The sequence below is a fragment of the Poecilia reticulata genome, chromosome 20, assembly GCF_904066995.2.
Source record: "Poecilia reticulata chromosome 20, P_reticulata-male-v2, whole genome shotgun sequence".
In the NCBI taxonomy this organism is placed as follows: Eukaryota; Metazoa; Chordata; class Actinopteri; order Cyprinodontiformes; family Poeciliidae; genus Poecilia; species Poecilia reticulata.
In genome coordinates this window covers 25,602,302-25,623,409 of record NC_088849.1, presented here as the reverse complement: position 1 = coordinate 25,623,409, position 21,108 = coordinate 25,602,302, and the positions used below count along the sequence as shown (strand labels likewise).

Sequence of the window (21,108 nt, the reverse complement as noted above, 5' to 3'; positions counted from 1 at the left end):
CCAGCTCCATGACTCTGACTCCTGCTCAGCTCCATGACTCCTGCCAGCTCCATGACTCCTGCCAGCTCCATGACTCCTGCCAGCTCCATGACTCCTGCCAGCTCCATGACTCCTGCCAGCTCCATGACTCCTGCCAGCTCCATGACTCCTGCCAGCTCCATGACTCCTGCCAGCTCCATGACTCCTGCTAGCTCCATGACTCCTGCCAGCTCCATGACTCCTGCCAGCTCCATGACTCCTGCTAGCTCCATGACTCCTGCCAGCTCCATGACTCCTGCCAGCTCCATGACTCCTACCAGCTCCATGACTCCTGCCAGCTCCATGACTCCTTACAGCTCCATGACTCCTTACAGCTCCATGACTCCTGCTAGCTCCATGACTCCTGCCAGCTCCATGACTCCTGCCAGCTCCATGACTCCTGCCAGCTCCATGACTCCTGCCAGCTCCATGACTCCTACCAGCTCCATGACTCCTGATCAAAATCTGGGATAATTTTAACGTATTTTATTCCCAAGAAGTGAAATATCCTTGTAATCATTATAAAGTTAATTTAATAAAGTTAATTTGATAAAGTCGATGTTCACGTCGACATGGACAAACGGAGTAAAACTTCATCCCTTCATAGCGCAGTAGCATCATGATGCTAACCCGTTTGTCCCTAATGGGCTTTAAAAAGTAGAATCTACTTTATGGCTTCATTCTCTTTATTTTTATTTATATTCAAGTATTTGATCATTTTCTAAGGTCTGAGTTTATTTTACTCCAGTTAGATTTAATTAAATTAATTGTTTTATTTAATCTGTTAGACAAACGATGCTTCATGTTGTCAGGTGCAGAAAAGGGGAACGAAGAAAAACATGAAAAGCTCTTGGTGCTAAACTACGGAGGAAATCTGGCAGCTTGGAGGGACGACAGTTTCATGTCCGTTTACCAACAAACCACAGAGTCACTGAAGTTATTATTTAAAACGCCGACTCCTCCAGACGTGGTCCTGAAATGACTCTTCCTGGTTTTACTGATGGTTTTGGGCATAAAAAGATAAAATGTGAACCTTCAGATGATCAGAGGAGCTAAAACATTGAGAATCATTTAACGAGAATCTGGACGTCCTTCCTGTTGCTGCGGCTCGTTAGCGACTCGTTAGTTTGGCTCGTTAGCGACTCGTTAGTTTGGCTCGTTAGCGACTCGTTAGTTTGGCTCGTTAGCGACTCGTTAGTTTGGCTCGTTAGCGACTCGTTAGTTTGGCTCGTTAGCGACTCGTTAGTTTGGCTCGTTAGCGACTCGTTAGTTTGGCTCGTTAGCGACTCATCGGTTGAAAACAAACTAAAACAGGAAATGTTTTTTACAGAGAATTGAAATTGAAACATTCAGCTTTGGTAGTTTGTGTCATTTTTTAAGTTCTGGTAGTTTGTCTCTTTATTTCTGGTAGTTTGTCTCTTTATTTCTGGTAGTTTGTCTCTTTATCTCTGGTAGTTTGTCTCTTCAGCTCTGGTAGTTTGTCTCTTTATCTCTGGTAGTTTGTCTCTTTATCTCTGGTAGTTTGTCTCTTTATCTCTGGTAGTTTGTCTCTTCAGCTCTGGTAGTTTGTCTCTTCATCTCTGGTAGTTTGTCTCTTTATCTCTGGTAGTTTGTCTCTTCAGCTCTGGTAGTTTGTCTCTTTATCTCTGGTAGTTTGTCTCTTCAGCTCTGGTAGTTTGTCTCTTTATCTCTGGTAGTTTGTCTATTTCTGGTAGTTTGTATCTTTATTTCTGGTAGTTTGTCTCTTCAGCTCTGGTAGTTTGTTCCATCAGAACCGGAGGATCTGAAGCCGCTCGGCTCTGATTCAGATTCTTTTCCTCCAGAGTCTTGAATAAATGATGAAGATCTTCATCGCTCCTCCTCATCCATTCTTGATGATCCCTCGCTCGCCCTCATATCCGCCTCTCTCTCTCTCTCTCTCTCTCTCTCTCCCTCTCTCTCTCCTCGCTCGTCCTCCCACCTCTTCCCTTTTCCTCCATCTCTTTTAGAAGAAGAAATTCTTCTCATACGTCGTTTTTCTCCGACTCGGTGGAAACGTGAGTTAAAGTGAAAACCTGGGAGTTCATCTGAACAACGTCAGTAGTTTGTTTGTTTGTTGTTGCTGAAAACATTTTAACTTCCAGACGTTTATTAGCTGTGGATCTGTTTCTTTTCTTTTCTCTCCTTTAATGTTTAGGTTTGGACCAGAGGCTAATCTTTTCTTTTCTTATTTCCTGGAGAATAAATTGTCCCTGAATTTATCGCGATACAATTTTCAGCTAATACAGAAATTATGGACAATATAGATATAAAAGTTAATAAATCCTGCAGATTATTTACTGTAGTTTGTGATGAGAAAATAAAATCTACTGTAAAAACTTGTAATTTATCATGTGCAGTTTTTTCACCCAACAAATAAAAATATTTATATTTGTGAATTAAAGAACGACAGAGCAGTAATGAAGCTGAAACTACAAAAACATAAACATTTTACATTTAAGATGTAAGAAAATAAACATTTTCTACCCAGAATTAATTAGGTTACAGTTTTGGCTTCATCTGGTTCAAACTTCACTTTTTTCTGTTCAGTGATTAATCAATTAATCCATAAATTAAACTGTATTGATTATCAGACCAGCAGAAACTCCTGAGTTTTTCTCATTTCCTTGTTTGAAGGATTTTTCATCTTTTTCTAATGATGATGCTCTTTAGCCAATAAAATCTTTATTTTCTTGTTTAGAAAAGGAATTTAATTGTTTTATTTTCATCTTTTAACGTATTTCTAATATTACAGGAGAAATTTAACAGTTAAGTCTCTTAACCTGCGGAATGTGACCATTTATATCCAATCAATTGTGAAAATAATCAATAGAATAATCAATTACTGAAGTAATCGTTAGCTGGAGACCAAACTACAGCTGGACAATAATGGAAATGTATTTTGTAGTTACTAAGATGTTTTAGCCAAAGAGTTTACAGAAAAATCTAAAATGATTAGATGAACACTGCAAAAACACAAAATCTTACCAAGTGTTTTTGTCTAGTTTCTAGTGCAAATATCTTAGTTCACTTAAAATAACACAAAACTAACTTACAAGTAACTTTTCAGCAAAATATAGGAGGTTATTTCAAGACAATAATTCCTTAATACTGATTCTAAAAAGTAAAACAGATTATTTAAATTATAGTAAGATATTCTTCACATTTTAAAGGAAATAATCTGCCAGTGGAACTAAACATTTTTCTTAAATATTAATTAAAAGAGATTTCCATATCTTGCTGAAATGTAACTGAAAGTTGGTTTTATCTTTTGTGCTCTGAGAAATTTGGACTAAAATCAAAAAAATTATTTGGCAACATTTCTGTTTTTACAGTGTTCATCAAATGATTTCAGCTTCTTTGAAGCTTTTTTTTTTTTTAAATTTTCACAGAATTTCTGGCTAATTTTGTTTCCTCTGAAACAAAATGATTTGTAACTAGAAAAGTTGTAAGTTTGTTTTGTTTTTATTTTAAACGTACTGAATTATTTGCTGTGGACTAAAAATACTTCTACAAGTACAACTAGTTTAAATCTTGAGTAAAGTTTATTGCATTTGTTTTGTGTACTAAAATAGAAATATTTGGAAACATGCTCCTGTAGGTGACGCTCTTCTTCTTCTTGTTCTTGTTCTTCTTCTTCTTCTTCTTCCTGTTCTTCTTCTTGTTCTTCTTGTTCTTCTTGTTCTTCTTCTTCTTCCTCCTCCAACTAGCAGCTCAGATATTTAGCTCTCATTTTGGAGCAGATGATTTTATTAAGTTCAGTGTTCCCCTGCTTTGACTCACCGCTGTGTGTGTGTGTGTGTGTGTGTGTGTGTGTGTGTGTGTGTGTGTGTGTGTGTGTGTGTGTGTTATCTGAACCCACGTCCTGACACATCCTGAGCGTTTGTGTGTCTGTCAGTGCGGTGACCATCCGGCCCGTTAATTTGATTGCGTAACGGGCTTAGAGGGCGCAGATTGTCTGGAATGGAATCCATGATCGCTGCTGCCATGGAGAAGCTGCACACAACACACGCACACACACACACACACACACACACACACACACACACACACACACACACACACACACACACACACACACACACATCGACGTTTGCTTGATGCTTTGACCTGCTGACAGTCAAACTGTGAACAACAGTGGAAAAAAACCTTTGGAGTCGAAGCTTCAGCAGCGTAAACAGAGAGTTGGAGGATAAACATCATCATCCTCGTCCTCTTCATCGTCGGTGTGTTTGGGATTATTGCTCGAGTCGCGGCCGCGTCTATTTTTATTACCGGAGTTAATAAGGATGTGAATGTGGTGTCGGCTTCCTGTCCTCTTGTCCTGCCAGCTGAATGAAGTTCAAACTTCTCCAGATCCGACGTTCATTTACGTTTTTATGTTTTTATTTGAGGCCCCCGATTAGATGAACCGTTTTCACTTCCGATACCGATATCTGGTTCCGATACGGCGATATGGACTTAAAGTTTTATCATGATATTCTCTGCTAATGTTTGCAAAGCGATAAGTGAGGTTAATAACTATTATTTCAAAAGTCTAATCGATCAATTATTGTGACATTTAATCAGATAAAAAATGGCATATTCAGGTTTTTCAATACATTTAGAAAATGCAAATAAAAAATAACAATAAAAAGAAAATTAACATTATTGCTTAAATTGGAATAAAATAAAAATTAATGAATCAGTGAAGCTATAAAAACACTTGAGGAGTTTTGACTAAAACGTTTTTACAGAAAGAGAATTTTTTTTAATCTTAAATGCAAAACGTATTTTGTACAGTTTTGCTTAATTACTGCCCTGAATGTGTTTTCTTCAGCAAATGGCCTTTAGACTCTAGTTAACAATTAATCGATTACTAAATTAGTTGACGATTATTTAATCAATAATGATTAATTCGATTAATCGTTTCAGCTCTCCTTTCTTAAAGTAGCTGTATGGCGGTGAATGCATTGCTCATCAATAAAATAGAAAATATAAGGTAAAATAGTAAAAATACCGTCGGACAGTAAAACTTTTTTGAGTGAGCACAGTGGCAGCTTTTGATATGGGCGTTTGCCCAGGGCGACATCAGAAAGGGGCGGGGCACCCAAGAACTGGAAAATAAAATATTTTACAAACGTTAAAGTAATTTACAAAATAAGCTCCACGATAATTTTTATTTTTTTCTAGATTATTAATTTAGCTTAATTTATAAAGGATGTTTGTAAATCCTGACAGTTTTATAAACTTAATTTTTACAATAAATGATCAGACTTTATTACAGATTTTATACAATCGGAGGAAACAAAGAAACAGGAAGACGGCGCTCCGGCGTTATTTAACTGGTTGGTTGCATAACAGGTTTTAGAGAACCAGCAGGTGTTTACACTCCCAGTTTCCCTCCCAGTCCGCGGTCTGAGTCCCACTGGTTCCAGTGGAAACCAGTTCACAGGCAGCCGAGGCGACAACAGGTGGAGGTAATCTAAGAAATGTCAGCAGCATTGTGTACATTGTGTTTGGGAGGAGAGACGGGCATTGGCAGGTGGAGGATTTCCTGCCTGCGGGGTCAAAGGTCGCGGCGGTGGGGGCTGCATTGTGATTCTGCTGCAGAGGATCAGCTGGGAGTTTTAAACATGTTTGAGTTTCTGGGTTTGCGTCAGCGTTTGCTACATCAGCTGGATTTATTCATCTGCTTCACCAGACCTGGAAAAATAAAATATTTAATATTTATTTTAGTTTATGAACTTATTAAACATTTAATGTGCTTTTTTTTTATCAAGTGTGCATCTGAAAAACCAGATTTTATTAAAATTCTCTGGTTTTTCTGATAAGAAACCAAAAGTATCTGCAGTTTTTGTTTATATTTTAGGAGTTTTTCCTGAATAATTAATGAGTTTCACAGCAGTGAAACACTATTTGTAAAATTTTAAAATCTTTATATAAGATCCCTAACATGAGATTTAATGTTTTATATTTTCCCCTTTAGTGAATCTTTCACCTCTTTTCCCACCAGATGTTTCCTTTCATTAACAGCTGCATATTATTTAATATAACATGAAATTTGTTCACTTGATTTTCAAAAATACAAAAGTTTTGAAGATGGATGTTAATAAATATTTGATAGATTCTGTTTTTAGCCATTTTATTCATGATTTTTGGTCATTTTCCCCCTAGATATTTAAAAGATGTTCCATTGTCCAACTTGCATCATTATCAGTATATTACATTAATGTTGTCAAAACAATATCATCGTTTACCACAATAATTAATGGTCCAGTAAATTGTTATCATTACAGGAATACTGTCAGATTGTTCAGTTTCACCTGAAATTAAGAAATATATGTTTAAAAAAGACGGGAAAATGATCCTAAACCAGTTTAAATGAACTTTACCAGTTTACCAACTGGAACGGTTGAATAATCAGCCAGAATTACTGTTGTTGAAAGCTAGAAGTCGTGGGTTAGTTTGTGGTTTTGAACCGGTGCGGAGCGGAAAAACAGAACCATAAATCCAACTACAGGCACATAAATCTTATTTTTAGAAAATATAGTCAAGATGGATTTATTTTTACTTGAATAATGAGTAAAAATGAATCGTAAAAGCCTCAGATTAGTGTGAAATTTCTGCTCAGGATGAATGAATGCAGCCTGAAGGAGCTCCAGTCCGTTTGCCTAGTCAAAGCCCGGTTCGTTTGGGGAAGTGATCTGCCTACAAACGTCTGTCTGGGTTTGGTTGAAGTGAACTCTGGTTTGGTCTGAATTCATATGTGAACGGCAAGCAGATTGGAGATCGCTCCAGAAGCAGGAAGTGGACTGCAGTGCAGGGCATTCTGGGTAAATTCAACCAAAACAAACGCACTAGCCTAGCGCTAGCTTTAGAAATGTGTTTCTGTCGTTAGTCAATGTTTTAGTTTCCATCTGGTGAAGAAGTAAGTTGCTCTTAGTGTCTTCAGAGGTTTCTGTGTCGTTTCCTTCAGTGGTTCTTGGTGCAGCGCCCCCACAGGCCAGGAGGGGAACAGGTTGGTTTGACTCAGAGCAGCTGCAGGTGGAGCAGATGATGGAGTTTTAGTCTCCAATCAAATCAGTTTTATGTGACAATCAGGTGTGAAAACATGAAAACCAAACCAGATGTTTTTCTCCTTAATGCATTTATCTTGATTCTTTTTAGGAACTCGGCTGATATCAGTATTTGGTTCATTCTGTGAATTAAAAGAAGCTTTAGAGATCAAACAGTCGGCTTCTTTGTTTTTTAAATGTAAATAAGGGATAGAAACTTCCTTCTAAGCACAGCTAGCCACCTTCCCATGTCGGGGTATTTGCGGTGCGGATGGGGAATTTGCAGTGGGAGTTGTGCTCCTCGTGGTGTTTGGTGATTGGTCAGCGGCTGCGGGGATCTCCAGGACATCTGCTGGAAACTCTGGGTGGAAGGTTACAGCTGCAGTCCTGAGCACAGGCAGGGACCTCGCTCTGCTCAGAGGGGGATCCCGCCGCGCTGACGCACCATGACCGGCTGCTCCGCCTGCGCCGCCACCGCCGCCGCCGGCCTGGTCAGGGCGCTGAGGCGCCGCCTGAAGTCCCTCCGGCGGCTCCTGCTCTCCTCCGGGTCGGACGGCGGCGCCGGCTGCTGGGAGAAACCCGGGCTGGAGAAGCTGAGAGCTTTAGAGTGTTGTGGACCAGAATCTCTGAGTGAGGCTGTGAGTAATCCTGAGATTTAACGCTAACAGATGTTTGTTTTTATACGATTCTCAGAAAACGGTGGAATGGTTTCAGCTGCAGAAACAAAAACTTTTAGTGCAAATATCTCAGCACAAGACAAAACTAACTTTTCAGCAAGACGTATAGGAGCTTGTTTCAAGTCAATAATCCCTTAATATTGATGAAACATTTCTCGTTTATCAGTGAAATAATCTGCCAGAAGTTTTTAAACTTTATTCAGGAATTATTGACTCAATCAGCTTCCCAGAGGAAAACCACCCAGATAAAGATATTTAATCTAATACATTTTATCAACTCAGTTCATAAACAGATTTATCTTCACTAATATTCTCTTGGAAAGTCAGATTATTTCTGTTGTTTGGCTTCGTATGTGCAGAATAAACCTTTGCCTGTAATAAAAGGTGGATAATCTGACTGCAAACACGGTGAGTAAAGGGATAATTAATAATCTTCTTACCCGACAGAACGAAGCAGCTCTTTCCTTAACCTCTAGTTTTTGTTGTATTCTTTACGTTTTAAATAGCATTTAGTGTAATTTTTTTTTCCAGGTTTGTTTCAGAAACGTCGTAATCTGTTTGCTCAGAGGATAAAAACCGGCTGGCGGTTTGAGTTGATTTAATATTGCTGCTGCGTGATGTCTCCACTGGGAGGTTTGCTCAGCTGATTGAATTTGCTCACATGGCCTTTTAATTATAATTATATTGTCTCACAGATGTGAAGCCTGTTGCTGAGGCCAACCTGTCAGAAATTATCACCTGAGTCACAGAATGAAGGAAATATGGATTTTAACTTTCAGCTAAAGATTAAAACTGTCAGATGTGGGAAAATTGAATATATTTAAAACCATGTTGGATTTTTAGGTTGGAGTTGGTTGCAAAACTCAATGAAATTTAGTCGTTCAGTTGAATTTTCTGACTGAAATTCAAACAAAAAATTCTTCCAAACTGTCATATTTCCTTGTAATCCTTCATTTTGTTCTGCATCAGCAGTTTCTGAGGCTTTAATTTGAGTTTTTCTTGGGCTTCTGCAGCTTTTTCTCTGGTTTCCAGTGCAGGTCTGGGCAGAGGAATGTTTCTGTTTTGGTTGTGAAGGAACATCTTTCTCACATATGAATCATTCAGGCATAAAAAGGCTCGTAAACTCGAGGGTTGGTCCGGCTGGATGTTTAGGCTCTTAGTTTCTGTGAGTTAGTCACAAAAACATCATTTCTTTACAGGGTTTGTGGATTAAAATGTTGTAGTTTTATTATCCTGAGCTGTTTTTGATTATTTTGCTTGTTTAGGCTTAATTTATCCCAGTTTGCTAATCTGTCTTACCTGGTTTGTTTTTTTATTTTTGCTCCAACAGTCTTTATATCAAACAAACCTGATTTTAGTTTATTTAGCTTAACTGAGCTTATCTTGTTTTAAGCTTTGGCTGTAAAATATTATTGATATTTCTTAATATAACCTGTTTTACTTTAGTTTTTTGTCTTATATTTTTGTATCTTTAATAATTTATCTTTATTTTTGGTCATCTTAGTTTGTCTTGCATTTAATTTGCTGTATATTTTTATATTCTGTTAATTTTGTAGTTTTATCTTTTTGCGTCTGGAGTTAACATCATTACATCATATTATCTAATTAGCTTGGCTAATCTTTAGCTCAACTTGCCTTATTTTCGCCTGTTTTGTATCTTTTATATCTAGGTTCATTTTTGAATCTTTTCTTGGTTAATCTTTGTGTTATTTAGCTTATTTTTTTTATCTTAGCTGGTTAAATTAGGGCTTTCAGTTGTTTATTTTTATTTTCTGTCCCAGTCCTGCTTCATCTCACTGATTTCCTGCTGATTTATGAGAAATTTGACGTTGTCAGGTTTTTATTAACACCTCATGATTCAGTCACTAGTAGAGAAACTTTTCTAGTTATTTAACCAACAAAAAACTTTTCCATAATTGTGACTCAGGATCCACCAGTCAGCAGAAGAGCTGAAGAAATGGAGAAAATTAACTGCTTCTGTGCCTGTTTTCAGTTCTGATTGCTTAATTTCTATCATTTAGCACCATAAATTTGCAGGTTAGATTCCCGTGTGGGCGGACGCAGGTGAGCCGTACCTGAGTTCGCTGTTTTGTGCGGTTTCTGCAGAAACAGGTGCAGGACTTTCAGTTTTTATTCCTGTAATCAGGAGGTGCTACATGAGCATCCTGTCACTTCGGCTCTGATCCTCCATCTGCGATCTGACTCACACACACACACACACACACACACACACACACACACACACACACACACACACACACACACACACACACACACACAGACTCACAAAGCCATGATTTCAAATGTCAACATTCAGAAACCTGTCAGCCCTCCAAGCGCAGACAAACTGTCCGGAGTCTGTTTTTATCAGCTGCTGTGGCGTTCAGGTGCGCCGTCGGTTCAGTCAGAGCTGCGATGCTTTTGAAGCTAATTACATGTTTAGCTGCATAATCGTCTTATGGAAACTGGAGCTGCTTTTGTCTGCGATGTCATGATTTTTGATGGAAAATGTATCATGAAATATAATGGAGAATAACATGAAATAGCATCAGTTTAGATTAGAACTGAAACGATTAATCGTTATCAATCGGTTATTGAAATAATCATAAACTGATTTAGAAATCGATTAATTGTTGGATTTTCAAACTAAAATCTGCCATCTGCTGAAATAACAACACATTCAGAGAATTAAGCCAAAACTGTACAGAAAATAGAAACATTTTGGTTTTAAGATAAATAAAAAAACCTTTAATCTGTAAATCTGTTCAACCCAGAACTCCTCAAACTGCAGTTTTAGCTTCGCCTGGTTCAATTTCTTTTAAAATAATTCCTATATTTAGTTAATTAGTTAATCCAAAATATTGTCGATATTGATATATTGACGCTTGACTGTTGATGTTCAGTCAAACACAAAGCTTTGACATGTTAGAAGTATTTTTAGCTGTAGATGCTACAAATGATCAATAGTTCACTAAAAGGAATGCTGTTTGACACAATTTAGGCCATAAAATGTTCATTTTATGTTTAAAAAAGGAATTAAATTATTGATATGTATTTTTCAATGTATAAAATAAGCTTAATTGGTTATATGAAAAATCTCCACAATATTCTAATTTCTTTTATCCGATTTTCAGAATAGTTGATGGATTGATCTAAATTAAGCTCTTCAGAGGGCAACTACTAAAGGGAATCCATTTCACATGTTTTATTCCTCCATTTTGGTTTTTGGTGTCTGGAAACTGAGCCATTTCAAAAACCTCATGATTGTTGAGTCACAGACTGTTACCAAGCAACCCCAGCAGAGTCCTGCCTGTTACCAAGCAACCCCAGCAGATTTCTAGCACGTTTGGTCAGTTTGTTTTACCGCTGTGTGGTCTGCACAATGGCTGCTGGAAAAGACGAGAGTTTTGTTGTTGGCTTTCCATCCAGAAACCACTGGCTGCTTTTCTGTTGGCTGTGCAGGAGGCTCCATTTCTGCTTTTCAAAGGTGAATGGTTGTGTAATTGTGCATCTGTTTGCAGCCATTTTCTCATGGAGTTGAGTTGGGGGCGTGGCTTAAAGCAGCTTATTTGGATTTAAAGTGACAGAGCTCATTCTGAAAATAGACTGAAGTCTCACTATCAAAGAATGATTTTATGCAAAAAGTGTATTGAACATGATTTGTATAGGCCATAGACGCATCCTAGCCTGTTCAAGGAAGCATTATCGGTCACTTTTAACAGTGGATTTGAGTTTTAATCTATTTAACCAGAGAAACTGGTGATTTCTGCTGCCCAGCTTCCCGTTGGGGAACAAAAACCGCTAATGAAGAGACGGAGAGGTGCAAACAGGAAAGGAGAGGTGAGAACAGTTCAAGTAAAGATAGAAGAAGTGAGACAGAGCGTGGAGAGAGAGGGAGGCGTTGTCTCAGGGAGAGAGAGAAGCAGCGCCGGCTCCGTCCTGCCGCCTCGCAGTCGATGCTCGGAGCATGTTGGCGCCACAGAAGCTGAGATGTTTTCGGGACTACAGGACCCAGAATCCTCTGGGGCAGCCGGCAGCCGGCAGGTCGCCCACCTGGGAGCTGCAGGTATGCAGATGAAGGGGATGCTGGGTGTATTTACCTGTTTGGTTGGTGAGCTCAGGATCCTCAGCAGGAGGTGTTTCTGGACTGCAGCCGGTTTCAGGGCGTCTCCATGACAACCGGGATTTCCTGCTGTTTGGATGATGAACAGGCGGGAAACCTGTGACTCATGAAACGGAGGGAGAAACATCTGATCGCTCCTGGATGTTTCTGCAGCTCCGGGTGAAACCCTGCTGGGAAAAACGAGTTTAGAAATCGATCAGTAATGGCTCAGCGGCTCAATCACCTTTTATTGATCGGTCACAACCTGCTCTGACCTTGTTGTCTAAGTGTTGCATGCAGATTTCAACACATCGGAACCAGGCTAAGTGAAACCGGGCCGATATTAATCAATGTTTATTTCCATCTTGTTGCTGTTTTTGTCTGGTCATGTGACAGTGATGCAGTGTTGGATTGTGGGTAGTTTAACTGAGGTAGAGAAGCAACATGAACTGTGTTGTGTTGTCATTTTTTATAGTGTCAAAATGTTATGAATCAAATTAAGACCAAAACAATTAATCGTGACTAATTGACTATTGAAATAATCGACATAAACATTAAATAAAAAGCTGCAAGCAACCTAAGCAGAAAATAAAATGGATCATGATGTCAGAACAACATTTATTTTAATTTATCATGCAATCAGGCTGATCTGACATTTATACTGATATTTAAAGTAGAAAATCTGCATATATATATATTGGTTTTGGTCTAAATTTTAACATCTGTGCATCCGGCTGATGTTGTTTACAGTCAAATCGTTGCACATAAATTTTAATGTGAAGCACTCAGCAGGCAGGACGAGGAAACGCAAAAGGCATCGATGGGAATCCATCAGCCTGAACTGAAACAACAGGATCCTCTTTTGTTTACTTCAAATTTCAATCTGGAAATAGAGAAGAAACGTATAAAACAAGTTTAATTGGAAAAGTTCTGGTCCGGATGAGGAAATAGTTTGTCTGCTGGTTGAACACATTCACATTTTAAGTGAAAATAAACTTTATTATTGTGTAGATTGAGCTGATTTAAACTGAATCAGTTTAAAAATAAACACATCAGGATGACTTTGGTGGAAAATAAGGAAATAATTTACATAATAATCATTTATTCCATGCAGGCGGAGCAGCAGCCAGTAAAATGATTTCACTCTAATTCAGTTTCCTGGCTTTGGGGGATTTTCTTCACACCTACACATTTTACCAAGGAGGCTGTAGAAATAGAGTTGGGGGGAAAAAGGGATTTTTAATATGCTAAAAATGGAGGAAATGAGGGGAAAATGGAAAAATGAAGGAAAGAAGTGGAGGAGTTGGTGAAAGTTTAAGAAAAGAAAGAAGAGATGCTTATTGTGGTGATTTTCTGTTTTTACCAAATGAAAACATGATAGTTGAGATTAGAATATGACATCAGACCAATTAAAATATTTTAATCCATATATCTGCTTAAAGGTTCTTGTTTTCAAAATGTGCATTTATTCTAATTTACTGAATGTGAGCGTGGTAGAAAGAACTGAGGGAGGAAATGAGAGATGGGAGGAAGTGAAGAATCATTTTCCAGGAATGGAAAATTAATTTTTAAAAACACTCTTACTCCATCTTCTGCTGAGCGAAGCTTTAAAATTAAAGTTCAACATGATGATGATGATGATGGTGGTGTTTGTGCTGCAGGATGACGTTCCCATCAAAGAGATCAGCATCACCCACCATGTGAAGGAGGGGTCGGAGAAGGCCGACCCGCGGCAGTTTGAGCTCCGGAAAGTTCTGGGTCAGGGTTCGTTTGGGAAGGTGAGCCGGTTCCGGTACCAGGCAGCGGCAGAGTCTCCGTGTTTTCGTCTTTCTGAATGAACCCGCCTCCGGTCTGCAGGTGTTTCTGGTGAGGAAGGTCACAGGACCGGATGCAGGTCAGCTCTACGCCATGAAGGTCCTGAAGAAAGCCACGCTGAAAGGTAAACACACCTGGATGAGCCTCTTTGGTTTGGGTTCAGTCCAGCGATCTCCGTCCTGCTGCTTCCTGATCACAGGAACCAGAACGGTGCATATTTGCAGAAAATGGTGTAGTAAGTCCGCCGGGCCAGTCGGTGGCGCTGCAGCACAGTGAGAGAACACAGAACTGCAGCGTTGCCAGATTGGGCGCATGAGGGCCATTAGAGATAGAAAGAGAAAGCTAATATTTTTTAGATTAATCTCAGAAATTTTCTAGAAGACAAAAAATTCTGATCTCCAAAAGTCACAAAATTTCTAGAGAAAAAAAAACTCATAAATTCTGAGATTAATCAGAAATGTTCTAGAAAAATTGGACATTTCTGAGTTTAAAAAGTTTAACATTTCTTGAAAAACTCAGATATTTTGAGATTAAGAAGCTTTTTAGAAAACACACGGAAACTTCTGAATTTTGAAAGTTTAAATTTTTCTTAGTTTCAAAAGGAAAAGAAATTGAGTTTTGAAACTCAGCTCAGAAACACAGAAGGTCGCTCCAAACCAGGAAGTAGACCTCAGCGCAGGGAATTCTGGGTAGAAGGAACCAAAACCAGTGTGCTAGCCAGATGTTGGACACTATATCACATAAAATCGCTCTAAACTGTGTTTGAGTTTAAAGTTTTGGTTTCATGCGTTATAAATATCGTCTGCAATCCGTATTAATATGGATTACAGACGTGCAGAGTCACAGTGAGTCTGTTTTATTGAAGCTACTTTAGTTTCTCTGTGTGAAATCGTGTTTCTTCTTCTGTGGATTCTCGGACGTCATCTCCCAAAATGGAATTTCACACTTTCTCATGAGACGGACGAAAAAAGCAGGAGAGAGAAATAAACCCCAGAACGGAGGCTGATCTCCAACCAAACACCATCTGCTGCTGCGTCCCGATTCATCTTCATCGCCCTGCTTCCTCTTCCTCTCCGGAGCCCAATCAAGCGGCGCTGCTGCACCTTTCTTTGGCTGCCGGGTTAATCTGGAGGTTTCTGTGTTTTCCAGTTCGCGACCGGGTCAGAACCAAGATGGAGAGGGACATCCTGGTGGAGGTCAACCACCCCTTCATCGTCAAGCTGCATTACGGTGAGTCGGCCAATCGGAGAGCTCCGTGACTCGCCGATCGGCCAATCAGAGAGCAGTTTGGGTCTCATCCGTGTTGTCTGCAGCGTTTCAGACGGAGGGGAAGCTTTACCTCATCCTGGACTTCCTGAGAGGAGGAGACCTGTTCACCCGCCTGTCCAAGGAGGTAAACGCTCGGCATGGCTAAAACTAAGTACACCCTCAGCAGGGAGACGCTGCCAGATAAACTAAGCACACCCTCAGCAGGGAGACGCTGCCAGATAAACTAAGTACACCCTCAGCAGGGAGACGCTGGCAGATAAACTAAGTACACCCTCAGCAGGGAGACGCTGCCAGATAAACTAAGTACACCCCTTGATCCAGCAGCTTGTAGAGCTGGTGTTTAAAAAATGAGATCTGATCCAGTCTTCAGCTTCAGTTCATTAAGTTCTGCACGGTGCTCCGAAGGTCTGGACTTTGACTAGACCAGGGGTCCGCAACCATTTTCACAGCCAAATGAAAATCGTTTAGAGCTGCAAATGTTTTATAATTTTAGATAAACATACATCAGAAATTTGTTGCCATTTTATTCCTATTTTTTGTTTGCTAATTGCTGCTGGCTAGTCTGAAGGAGCTGAGTGGGGGAGGAGCTGCGTCGGCTCGGGTGTTTTTCAGGTTTTCAATGTTTCCTCAGAGGAGAACGAAGTTTCTCCAGGATCTGACCTCTGACCTCTGAGCCGTTTCTCCGCTGCAGGTCATGTTCACCGAGGAGGACGTGAAGTTCTACCTGGCGGAGCTCGCTCTGGCGCTCGACCACCTTCACGGCCTCGGCATCATTTACAGAGACCTGAAGCCTGAAAAGTGGGCACGCGCACACACACACACACACACACACACACACTCACACTCACACGGACACACACACACACACACCTGCACTCAACTCACTCAGAAGCTGTGTTGGTTTTTACAGATTTTTGATTAAAATTTTAACTGCAGGATCTGTAATTAATTAATTAATCACATTTTAATACCATATATTGACAAAATAAGTATAAACTTTTAGGTTGCTAACATTATTAATTTAATAATTAGATTATTAAATTTAGTAATAAATTGTTTAACAGCTAAATCCTTAGAAATTGTTAGCAATTTAATATTATTGATAATACAGTTTTATGTTTTCTAAATGCAATAATTTAGCTATTTTTGTTTAATTTGTAAAGTTAATTATCCTCTGAGAATGTGATGTTTTACTGTGTTATTTGAAAATGGTCTATATGTTATATATATATATATATATATATATATATATATATATATATATATATATATATATATTATTTCTGATCGCGACATTTTCTAGACGACAGTTAATCATCTAGTAAAGTTTATCGTCACAGTCCTTGTTGTGTCTTTTCATTCAGTTTATTATGTAACCCTGGTTTTATAAAGCGTCTCTGTGTTTCCAGCATCCTGCTGGACGAGGCCGGACACATCAAGCTGACAGGTTGGTGCCGCTCTTCTCGCTCCGTCTCGTTCCCCTGCTGCTCATTTCAGCTGCTGCCGAACTTCTCCTGACGTTTCCTCTCGCCTCAGACTTCGGCCTGAGCAAAGAGTCGATAGACCACGAGAACAAGGCCTACTCCTTCTGCGGGACGGTGGAGTACATGGCGCCCGAGGTGGTGAACCGGCGGGGGCACACGCACAGCGCCGACTGGTGGTCGTACGGCGTACTGATGGTGAGGCGAGGCGGAGAAATAAAACTGTAAAGATGTTGGACATCCAGTTTAGAGCTAAATCTAAGTCAGCTTTACAGTTTAACAGCTTTTAAACTCCAATCTGACTGATAATCTTTTATTAATTTGGAACATAAATGAAAGTTCAAGAGAACAAAAACCACAGCAGATTCTGCCTCAATTTTTATTTAACCGCATTAAACAATCGGGATGTTATGATGGATTTCTAAGCAATTTGAAGTTCATAACAGAGAGAAATGTTGTTTCACACAGATCTTCCATTTACCAGCCAGCAGGTCAAAGGTTAGAGTCAAATTGGTGATCAAGGGTCAAACTCTTTCAAGGGAGGATATAAGTTGAAGTTAGCGGTTTAGCATTAGCCTCCACTGATCTGCATTGTGTTTGTTCTGCGTCAGATCGATGTTTATCTGATGTAGAGACGAACTGTGATGCTAAAGCGCAGAGAAAAATCTGATAACGTCTCAAACCGCAACTTCCTGTCGGATACTCTTTGGTGCTTTTCCTCACTTTCAGTCTAAATCGGCAGAAAATTAAATTAAAGCCACTTTTAAAGAAAGTGCAGGAGCTTGGAAGCCATTTTTAGTGGAAGACGTGGGAGGATAACGAGTTTATCAGAGTTTATAAACACTGTGAAACGCATCAGATCTGACCAGGCTGCTGCTTTTGTTCTTTTTCTCAGTTTGAGATGCTGACGGGAACGCTGCCGTTCCAAGGCAAAGACCGGAAGGAGACGATGACAATGATCCTCAAGTAAGACACTTTATCCAGCCGCCGCGCTCCGATCCCACCGGCTCTGATTTCAGCGCAGAGACGGGGAGCAGGGCGGGAACTGGAGCTTTCTGACAGCAAAGCCTGAAAAGTGGAAATGAAAGAGCGAATGTGATCATGTGGAGCGTGTGAGAACGTCTTCGGAGAGGAAACGTTAACCTCCGCTGCTTCCTCCGGCTCCCTTTCACTGTCGTCTGCAGGAAAGCGCTGAGGCGGCGCTGCAGACTGCTGACGCTGCTTCCTGCGCAGCAGATTATCGTCGCGCTCTGGACACACAATACGGACGTCCAGTTCTGTGGCTCACGCTGCTCTGTTTGTCCCGCTTCTGTTTCCTCTGCAGAGCCAAGCTGGGAATGCCGCAGTTCCTGAGCTCGGAAGCTCAGAGTCTCCTCAGGAACCTGTTCAAACGCAACCCAGCCAACAGACTGGGTAAGATGTTCAAGCTTTCATCATGCTGAGGGGAGCAGAATGTCAGCTACAGACCTGCAGCTTTGAGGTTTTAACAGGGATTTACCATCACATTTATGGCAGAAACTGCCTTCAACACCATTTAATAAACAGAAAAGCTGTTAGCTAGTTATCATGAGTCTGAGCCCATTGATGTTTTAACACAACGCCAAGGTGGAAAGACGACAGCAATGACCTTAGAGAAGCTACTGACATCATCAGACAAATGACCAAAAACAGAACTTTATTTATCCAAAAGGAAATTAAATGTCGTCAGAACTCAGAACATCCAACATCTGACTGAAGACTGACAACATGCTGCCACCACGACACCTCAGATGGAGGTTAAAGGTCACGACAGGACACTGTTTGGACGGGTGGAAGGAGAAAGTTTGGTTTGCAGAATGGCAACATTGTCCTCGTAGAGCTGGTCGGCACAGTGGTGGAGGTGTGGTGATACGGGATTGTTTTGACCCCAAAAGGCCGGGTCACCTTCCAGTCATTCAGTTGTACATTAACTTTGACCCCAAACCAGCTGCAGATCATAAACAGCAATGAATAAAAGTTCAAACATCAGAACCATGAAAACGACTGAGTGAAATTTTCAATCACGGCTCTTTCATCTGGATTCATCTGGTTAGTTTTAGTTTAAATAATTTGAAAAAATGAGTAATAAAGCAGCAACTGTGTTTCTGTTAACCGTGTAGTTAATTTGACATTCAGAAGATAAATTTGCTTAATGGAAACTAAAAAAGATTTTTCAAGACGTTTTGACGCTAGGATGAGATGTTTAAAATTGGATTTATTTCACAAAAGTGCCATGGAAACACTTTTTTACATCACGAGTCACATGATCAACAACCGGGTGTTTCCACTGGCAGAAACCACGAAGAAGAAGTTGACAGGAAGTGACTAGATGATGATTTTTAATGATTTGTAGCTGGAACAAACTAATTTTAATCACCTTTCTTGAATTTAAATAATGGTGAAATTGTGTTTTTTCGCCAAAGTTTTTCGCACATTTGCGATGGAGTTTATGATGCTTGGCGTTGCTATGGAAACCGAGGGTTTGTTTGCTTCCAGGCGCCGGGCCGGACGGCGTGGAGGAAATCAAGAGGCATTCGTTCTTCAGCCGGATCGACTGGAACGTCAGTTTCTGCAGAAACCAGAGATCCTGTTGTTGTTTCTGTTCCTCCGGTTGAAGTTTCCGTTTCTCCTTCCCATAGAAACTTTTCCGCAGAGAAATTTCTCCCCCGTTCAAACCGGCCGTCGGTCGACCCGACGACACTTTCTACTTTGATCCCGAGTTCACGGCGAAAACGCCCAGAGGTACGCTCTCGCTCTCGCTCCCCTCCCGTCTGTCGTTCCCACGGTAACGGCTCGTCTCCTCAGACTCGCCGGGCGTCCCGCCCAGCGCCAACGCCCATCAGCTCTTCAGAGGCTTCAGCTTCGTGGCCATAACGGAGGAGGAGCCGACGCCGATGCCCAATACCATCGTGCAGGTGAGCAAACACTCTGCCGCTCCGAGGTAATCAGACCGTCTGGGTCAGACCTCAGCGGACGACGCAGGAAGAAAAGATTAAAGTCGAGGCAAAAGCACAACCAATGTTTCTGCTTTCCTCGAAGACGATTTAATCTTTCTGGGTAGGAAACGTTCGGCTGAACAGAACCGAGCAGAACTGCAGCAGCTTTCAGACCCGAGGCAGAGAGAACTTTAAGAGCATCAACGGAAGAACAAAGGATAAAAGCTAAAGATGTTGAAGGCAAAGCTAATATTCAACAGCTCATCAGAAGCTGCTGAAGGTTAACAGAATTTATTGTTTATTGTTAAAGTGGAAATAAATTTTGATTCATTATGTTTGAAACCTCAAAAACATTTTTTTTATCATTTTCTCTACAAGAGGATCAATAAATATGAATACTTTTGCAATCATTTTGATAAAATGCTGTTACTACATAATATTTTTTTGTCACGTTTTGACGTTGATCACACTGTTTGCTAACTGGGCTTTTATCATGACACATTTCTAATAAGTATTTTTATTTATTTTGTTACAATAAATTCCTATAATGACATTTAAAACCCTCTAACCTCTCTTCATAACTGGGTTTCATTATTTTCTCCGCTGTTTATTTAAATAACTTTGTGTGCAGCTTCTTTATGTGACTGGAGTCATAAGGAGGATTTTACAAACGGGAATGTTTTTCAAGGTCATTTGTGTTTGTGGGGCTGTAATTGCTGTGACACACAGTTACAGTCGTGTAGCTACATAAAAACAACATAATGAATAGTTTCTATGGTCACTTTTATTATTACCACAATGGCACCACAAAGTGATAAAACTTAACTCCACATCGTTTAGTGCTGCTGCTGACGCTCAGGTTTGTTCTTCAGTTGACAGTGAAAAGATGTAAATAATTCCTGTGGGAGAAAATAAACTGTTTTGTTTTTCCAAATCCATTTTTCTTTAATGACTTTTTTATTTAGTTTAGTTTAAACATTCATGGCAGCGTTTCACAGATTGTCTTGGTGAAAGAGCAACATGTAATCTAATCTTCCTCCCGTCTGAAACTCGGACTGATTTTGTTCCTGTTTTTCTCGCAGCAGCTCCACAGAAGCACGTCTCAGTACTCGGACACCTACGAGGTCAAAGAGGACATCGGCGTCGGCTCCTACTCCATCTGCAAGCGCTGCATCAACAAAGTCACCGGCATGGAGTACGCCGTGAAGGTAATGAAAACATCCTGCTGTTCGTCTGGGCTTCAGTGGAAACGGGTCCGGAAGGAAAACTGGGTTTCTTGTTTTTTTCTGGTTTTCTGGTGGATCTTGGCCTTATTTTTACAAATTTAACTTTAAATTAAACAGCTGACTTTGTTCCAGATCATCAACAAGACCAAGAAGGATCCAACAGAGGAAGTGGAAATCCTGCTGAGATACGGACAGCATCCGAACATCATCACCCTGAAGGACGTGAGTCGGATGGATGGATGATGGGTGGATGGATGGATGGATGGATGATGGGTGGGTGAATGGATGATGGGTGGATGGATGGATGATGGGTGGATGGATGATGGGTGGGTGGATGGATGGATGATGGACGGATGGATGGATGGATGGATGATGGACGGATGGATGGATGGATGGATGATGGACGGATGGATGGATGGATGGATGGATGGATGGATGGATGGATGGATGGGTGGATGGATGGATGATGGGTGGGTGGATGGATGGATGGATGGATGGATGATGGGTGGGT

At 40.4% G+C, this 21,108-nt stretch overlaps 1 protein-coding gene across 5 annotated transcripts in view; it reads left to right on the top strand.

Moving 5' to 3' along the window:
* The window catches only part of rps6ka3b (ribosomal protein S6 kinase, polypeptide 3b), a 50,808-nt gene that overhangs the window by 22,717 nt on the left and 6,983 nt on the right, over positions 1-21,108 (top strand). For 2 of the 5 annotated variants that reach the window (XM_081601863.1, XM_081601865.1), the window contains 14 exons: positions 13,514-13,630; positions 13,710-13,791; positions 14,817-14,897; positions 14,981-15,060; positions 15,628-15,734; positions 16,346-16,383; positions 16,473-16,615; positions 17,313-17,383; positions 17,742-17,830; positions 18,932-18,996; positions 19,075-19,177; positions 19,241-19,350; positions 20,454-20,579; positions 20,730-20,819. In XM_081601863.1, coding sequence (XP_081457989.1) covers positions 13,514-13,630; positions 13,710-13,791; positions 14,817-14,897; positions 14,981-15,060; positions 15,628-15,734; positions 16,346-16,383; positions 16,473-16,615; positions 17,313-17,383; positions 17,742-17,830; positions 18,932-18,996; positions 19,075-19,177; positions 19,241-19,350; positions 20,454-20,579; positions 20,730-20,819 — 1,302 coding nt within the window. Of the gene's footprint in view, positions 1-7,451; positions 7,712-11,691; positions 11,817-13,513; positions 13,631-13,709; positions 13,792-14,816; positions 14,898-14,980; positions 15,061-15,627; positions 15,735-16,345; positions 16,384-16,472; positions 16,616-17,312; positions 17,384-17,741; positions 17,831-18,931; positions 18,997-19,074; positions 19,178-19,240; positions 19,351-20,453; positions 20,580-20,729; positions 20,820-21,108 lie in introns of those variants that run through there. The other 3 variants (XM_081601862.1, XM_008396887.3, XM_081601864.1) reach the window with 3 other exon arrangements.